Raw genomic sequence first — 7382 nt, forward strand, 5'->3', positions numbered from 1 at the left:
GTCGTTTGGGGCAGGTACAACATTTATTTTGTTGTGTTTACACAATTTTTGACTTCCCTCCCGACCAGCGCATTTTGCCTGTTAATTTCGTTTGTCTCTCAGTACCCATGGGTATATATGTATGATTCTAGGAACTCAACGACTAAATATTACGACAAAATAATATAATTAGTTACATGATGTTCTTTTTATATTTTTTTGTTGACAGCTACTTACTGTATCTGTCAATCGGCATTAAACGATAGAAGTCACGCTCCCGATTATCAAGTAAAAGTCATGCAAAATCTGGATGCACTTCTTCAACATTTATTTCCTTATATTTTATTGGTGGATTAATTTTGTTTTCAGGCTTTTACTTGTTTTATGTTTTGCCAACGTGTCTTTTGATACGTTGGTCTTTCGCCAGTGCCTGGATGCGACGCGCAAAAAGACTCGATAATTGCCGTCATCAAAATTGATGCGTTTTTGAAGTAAGTAAAACAATTAGGTTTTTGTTAAAGAACTATTTAGTATATCTGAGAAATCTGTATTTATTGAAAAATTCCGGTAGAATTAACTCTATTGTTTGTTGTATTGAAGGTCTCATTAGTTTTAGGAGTAACATTTGTTTCTTTTTGAGGTGTAGATAAATTAAATGGCGAAATGGTAGTTATATTTGTTTGCGCTTTTATTTGGGACGTTAGTTCGTTTAATTCGCCAATATTCCAAGTTCCATTGTCTTCCTGCATTTGTTTTGTTTATTCATCCTCAGTTGCACTTTACGTGTCGTGTGCGACGTTTGCGTTCTTGTGTTGATGTTGTGTCGTATATTGATTTTTCGTATGCTGGTTATGAAACTATTGTCTTTTGGACTGCTTAGCAAAAAACTGCCAAGTTTTTGTTCTTACTTGACAACAACGCCAGCTTCATGTAAAAGCTTTCCATTTCTCGTATGGTACTGGAGTGTCACTTGATGTTTTTCCCAAAATGGATCAATTCCTAAAGGTGTCCTAGAGGAACTTTTACTGTTTGACTGCACCATGTCATACGCTAATCGTATGCTACGTATTTTATCTCATTTTTTGAATTTCTGTGATAGGAACAAAACAATATAAAATTACACGGAGTAAATTACCGTTAAATCTTTCGTTAGATATCTTTACAATTTATTTACTCAATTCTCCCATTTTGTGTTAAGTTTGTCCCACAATCAATTGTGCTTAGATTGTTATTCCATTTGATATTTAAAGCTTCAAACAGGGCCCTACATTTTTTATCTAAAAATTTTGCGTCAAAAAATGCCTCACACCGTTGCCGATATATCTTTGAATTAATTTTTGCAATTGCCCATTTTTTTCAAGTCTCAGTTGATGGCGATTTTTCATTCTGTTCAGTTCAAAAACAGACAGAAAATTCATTATGTCCATGATAAATACAGAACTGAATTTCATTGTTTATACTAAATTAAGAATTTTACTATGAGTTTTGCTATGAAATGTCTATGAAGTGTCATGATCAGAATTCTGGCCATAGTAAAAATCATAATGAAATTTTTATGATTCAGTGCTGAAATATCATGAGACTCAGATCCGGGTAATGACTGGGAACACTTTAAATTTTTGACAAATTTTGTGGATGCTGATACGGTTTTTGTCTACACACAGACTTGCACTATTACTTGTTTATTATTAATAAATCAGTTTTACCGTGTTCATATGTATCACCCTTAAAGATCAAACAACCAACTAGAGGAGCAGAAGTCCCAGGAGGGAGGACAACCATCGATTCCATTGCTAAAAGCTCCTCAGAAAGTACTTCCAAAGAAAGTTCTGCAATATTCCCGAAATACCAGGATGTAGACCAGAATAATACATTGAATAGCACCTTTGTTCCCGGAACTTACAATACAACTATCGAACCTAACGAAACGTCTACTATTAACGGCACTGGATTACCTACTAACAATATCACTGCAACTGATATATCACAATCTGATGAAACAGACGGAGAAACAATCAACAGTTGGTTGGAATCCAGTGTTACAACTCCAAATGTCACTGGAAGTTCCAATACTACTTCAAACTCGACGGGCGCTGCTGTGAACAATCCGCTCATACCGTGGTATGTTTCTTGTTAGCTAAAGTTGGGCTGATCTTTCATTGATTCTTTATCGATGTTTGTTAATAGCCGCCGTCAGCCTCTCAAACGGCTATTATTAAGGCGTTCTCCGTTTTTTTACAATTCAAAGAATTTGAATTGTTTTGGTGCACTGTCTGTTTTTAAGATCTAACATCTGTTCACACTTTTTCGGCTTTTTCACGTCAATGAGAAGTCAAATTAGAGTGGTGATTTTGGTCACACTAAAATAGTAAAGGGAGCGAAAAATCTAGTAGGTTTGAGGCGTGACTTTTTCAAAATACTTTTAAAGTGGAGTGAGAAATCGGTGTTTGAACAATTTGGCGGTTTTTGAGATGATTTTTTTTTTCAGATGCGTCAATTTGACTTCTGTTATCAGAATTTCCTCTCCTTCAGTGCTTTTAAGACGGTACATATGTGTTCTAATTGTGCCTATTTGACTTTGCTTCTATTCATTAAGGGCAGCTAAAACTTTTTATGACTTTGTGACTATTTGTTGTCATAAAATATTAGTGAATTTTTGGATTTTCCCCTTTTAAAAAAAATCTGTTGTCTTTTAACTTAGCACCACAACGACAGATCTAATTAATAGTTAATGAGGCATAAAAGAACCCAATTAATGGCTCCAGTTAATTGCTAGTGGTTTTCATGACTTTGACACTATTTTTCTCAAAAATTTTGAGTGAATTTTTCAGTTCTGCAAGTCTTTACTGCACTTTTTGATGTCTTATCAACTAATCTCATTGGGTACAAGTCTCTGATGCTTCTAATAGGGGTTAAGTTTATCAATTTAATCGTTTTTATTCAAAGCTTGTGCTTTCCATGACTTTGACAATAATTATTTTCAGTAATAACTATCGAATTTTTAGAGTTTTGCGAGTCTTTCTTTTCAACTTTGTCGTCGTAAACAGTCTCATAATCAACAGGTCTCATTGGTTGCTAAAAAATTCTCAATTAAAGCAAGACTTTTCAGTTCATTGCTATTGCTTTTTGTGACTGATACGCTTGTTCAGTTTTTTTTTTTAAAAAATAGGTTTTTTGCCGGTTTTGACCCCCCAGCTGAGTGGGAACATAATATTTGCACCCCCAGAGGCACGAGCCATATTTTAAAAGATAATTTATATTTATTATGTAATGGCGCGTGCTCTGTAACTGGGGGCGCAAAACATACTGGTGGGCACAAAGGAAAGGCCTCAAAAAGTCAAGGTAATTTTATTTAGTTTTGCTAGTGTTTGTTGCACTTATTCCTGTCTTACCGGTTAACCTCATTGATAACAGGTCCCCATGGTGGTCATTGGGGACTTAAATAATTGAGGTAATTGTGTCCTTCAGTAGCTGTTGCGTTCTGTTACCTTGAATATAAGTGTTTTAAAAAAGTTTCGGTTTTTGGTTGTTTTTGTCTTATAATTTATTAGTACTAGTGAGAGTACTCAGCAACATTTAACGATAGGTCGCTAATGAGAAATAGAAGAGTATAGTTGGCAGTATGAGATCTTAGCAGCTCTTTTTGATTTTGATCCTGTCTTTTAAAATATAAATTTGTATTTTTTGTCTTGCTTGTTTTTGTTGTTCTGGTGTTGTTTTAGTGCTTAGTCGCAATACTAACAGCTCTCATATGCAATTGAAAGCGGATTTAATGGTTGTAAGGTCATGAATTATTCAATTCTTTGAAATGTTTTTCAGGACTTGTACTGCTATGTTTTTTTTAAAATTCGCTTTTATCTTTTGATCACGTTTTTTGTTTTACATAAGTCACAACTTTCATGTTTGACTTTTGACTTACCTCACTCACTGTTTCCACTGAAGGGGTTTCAAATCCATCACTCCTTGAATTACGGAAGATAGTGGATAGAATCAAGGTCAGAAGTGCAAAATCAAATAAGTTCATTAGAGTGTTTTCTAGCTGACATTGGTATTAAGCTTATCAGCTTTCTGTTTAGAAGCTGAATTAATTGTAATTTGGAAGCCAACTGAAACAACACGCCAAATTAGAATAGAACAATTTTTGTCACTGAACAAAATGGTAAAAATGTTGGTAAATTTATCTCTTCTTTTATTTCTTTTTCTGTTTCAATCCGATTTGCATTAAACACGTCAACGGCAGCTATTTTTCGGCAATCTGCCGGCTATGTTTAATGGTACAAATGACTTGTTTTTCAATTGCTCTCGAAAAAATTTGTAGCAATCATTTTATTCCTGTGGTCTTTTTAATGCGATTTATTGCTCGACCAATTTTTCGTCTGACACATTTGACTTTTCGTCCTCGGTAGCGCTTGGGGGCATTTAGTTCTCTTAGAACCTTACGCCTAAACAGTCTCTTACGAATGCAAGTCACAAAAACAGTTTTGAGGAGCAGTTCCATGGTGTGAAGGGCGGTTCCTAATCTTGATAGTTTAACGAAGTCACATACGCCCCACTCAATCATCCCCCTTCCACCCCCCCCCCCCCCCGACTCACATCACCAGTTCACCCTCCTCTACTTGGCAGTTTGGTCCTCCTCAATCGCTTGACCCCCCGTACTCCACTTAACCCCCTCCCCCCCAACGCTAGCATCTGAGCAGTAATACCGAAGCCAACCACTCGCCGGCTTTCGAGAGCATTTTACCCAAAGTTGGTCAGTTATGCTCTAACTGTTTGGTCTAGTACCAAGAATCTAAGAATGTCCTGAAAAATTGACAATCCAATTGCCAAAACTTTTGTTTTTTGGCGCAAACCAGCTTGTCGTGATTCGAAACCTGTTTTGAGAGTTAAAAAAGCAACTGATTTCAGTTTTCTCAAGCAGAACAGTGCAGTAACACTCTTTCACAATACCATAGAAAGATACAGAAACTAAAACTCTGTTTTCTTTCCTCTATGGATTCATGGAGCGCTATGACTGCATTCTCCTTCTTGAAAAACTAGAAAAGGAAACAAAATTGTTTAATCCAAAAATCTGATACAAACTTGAACAAACTGAACTTCTAAACTGCGAGAATTTTGCACAATTTAACAGATAAATTGGATGAAATGGGCTTTCATTGAGATCCACATAGTTTTCTCACAAAATTGTTTTCTAAGAAACATCCAGTTTTTGCTCATAACAGCCAGTTGTTATGAAATTAAAAGCGTAACTATGTAAACAAGACAATAAATCCATGCAGGGTTATGTTTTTCCGACTTTTGGTCTGTTCAACGTTTTTTTTGGTTTAAAAGCAAAAAAACTTAAATGCTGATATTTTGCCGACGTGTATGTATCACCAATGATTTAGTAAGAAATTGCAAAATTGATTACTTTGATGCCTGAGAATAATACTTGCCTGAAATCAATCCAGTTACTAACAAGAAAAAAAATTTTTTAACTTATAATTGTGAGTCATATCTACATAGAACCGAAGTTTTTATATAGCTAAAAAAATAATTAATTTGTCTTTGTGGTTAAAAATAATAATGACACTGAAACCAGGGTTTTCGTAAGCATAATTGTTTTTCAAATTGCTTGTGAACTTTCGATAAAATTTATAGCAACTCTGCAATATACCCCGGTCTCACAGGTTTGCTTCTAAAGTCTTTGTTCTAAACCCCAACCTCTCAAACTATTATTGCAGAATCTTGTAATATTTTACAAGATAACCAATTGTGAACGAAAGGTTGAAATTGTGAAAGAGTATGGCAACATAGACCTCAATTTTCGAAGTTTCTTGCAACACAACTGGTAATGCTCAAACTGTATTGAAAGATAAAGTTTTACACTTCTGTACACCTGAATCAATAAAATATAGCAAGCAGAACAATGGGAACTTGACTTATCAATAAATTTTTGGTCATGCAAAATAGTCGGAGCAGTTTTAGTTGGGGAAAAACTGCACAAAGACCGTCAAATGAGTAATTTGAATTTTTTTTTGACATGTGTCAAACAAGACCAAATATAATAAACGACAGTGGCAATCAATTTCATATTGTGAAACTGTTTTGGACATAAGATTTTCTTGAACCTTAGAATAAGTCACCATTTATTGGTTTTTAATTGCTCTCAGAGAACATTTGTAGCAATTTTATTAGTCCTGCTGAAACGATTTTTCGTTCTCGCAAACTGGGATCAATATGCAAAGCCCGTAGGGCATAATGTTGCTGGGCAGTTCTCTTAGAGCTTTGCGCTTTAGTAGTCTCTGAGAATGCGATTAACTGACACTGTTAATGAAACATAAATTCATGTTTCTAAAGGGCGTACCCCCTACTCCGCCACCCCAATTAAACTGAATTAAACTTAGATCAGCCTTCCCTAAGTTGCAGCTAGCTACTGACAAAGCCAGCAGCTTGCCTGTCGTTTGAAGCAAATCCCGTGGATCTTCGATTATGTTTCAAAATGTCTGTAGAAATTATAGTTTTTTCTGTTTGCGTTTCAGGTGGGTGCAATACGACAACAAGTATGGCACATCAACTTTAATTCTACCTTCAAACTTTGTTGCATGTATCATGATTGTGATTGACGTATTGGTTCTCAGCTACAAAGGGATCAATCATTGAAAAATTGATCAATTTTATCGGAACTGCTTTATGAACAATTCAAAATCATTTCAAATTTATGTTGTGATCAAAACTTCCGAATAAACTATTATTGCGAATAAAGCGCATGATTAGATTTCATGTTGGTTACATAATTCAATGCATTGAAATATCAACCAATCAAATGAAATCGTGCTGAAAAACTGCAATTGTTTCTTGACATTAGAATTGTCAACACAGTTCGGTAAATGTGAATTATAAACTGCAGCAATTAAGTCGTAACTTAAGATGAAATCTAATGGAAATTGTTTGTTACTTCCTTGATTGCTAAATTAATGTGAATTCACGGATGATCGTTTGATAATTGCCTGCCTGCGAATAATTGACAAGGATTTGAAAAAGTTTAAAGTTTCTAAACACAGCTTTTAATGTGAGTTTGGTTTAAAGTTAATAAAGGACAATTGTCAGCTTTCGTCCAGCATGAGGTTGAATGCAAATACTGTATCATTTTTTTTAAAAAAAACATAGCAAACTGGTCATGATAATCAATTCGTGATTACAGTAGTATTTTTGTTTCGTTGCATCTTAGTAGTATTTTTGTTTCGTTGCATCTTAGTAGTATTTTTGTTTCGTTGCATCTTAGTAGTATTTTTGTTTCGTTGCAACAAAATACTTAACTCGATTGATTGAATAATACTCATATTAATACATTTAAGCAGACTTTGTCATTCTGAACAGTTCAAGAGCATTAAAATGGGGTACATCCAATGATGCAATACAACCGT

General features: G+C 34.8%; 1 protein-coding gene across 1 annotated transcript; it reads left to right on the top strand.

Moving 5' to 3' along the window:
* The first annotated feature begins 642 nt into the window (after positions 1-642).
* On the top strand, positions 643-6802 carry LOC142338098 (uncharacterized). The gene is made up of 3 exons (XM_075387730.1): positions 643-678; positions 1712-2100; positions 6498-6802. The coding sequence occupies exons 1-3, from the start codon at positions 643-645 to the stop codon at positions 6616-6618; spliced, it is 546 nt and encodes a 181-aa protein (XP_075243845.1). The 3' UTR covers positions 6619-6802.
* The last annotated feature ends 580 nt before the right edge of the window (positions 6803-7382 follow it).

Source organism: Convolutriloba macropyga, chromosome 4 (assembly GCF_964194025.1).
Source record: "Convolutriloba macropyga chromosome 4, txConMacr16.3, whole genome shotgun sequence".
In the NCBI taxonomy this organism is placed as follows: domain Eukaryota; kingdom Metazoa; phylum Xenacoelomorpha; order Acoela; family Convolutidae; genus Convolutriloba; species Convolutriloba macropyga.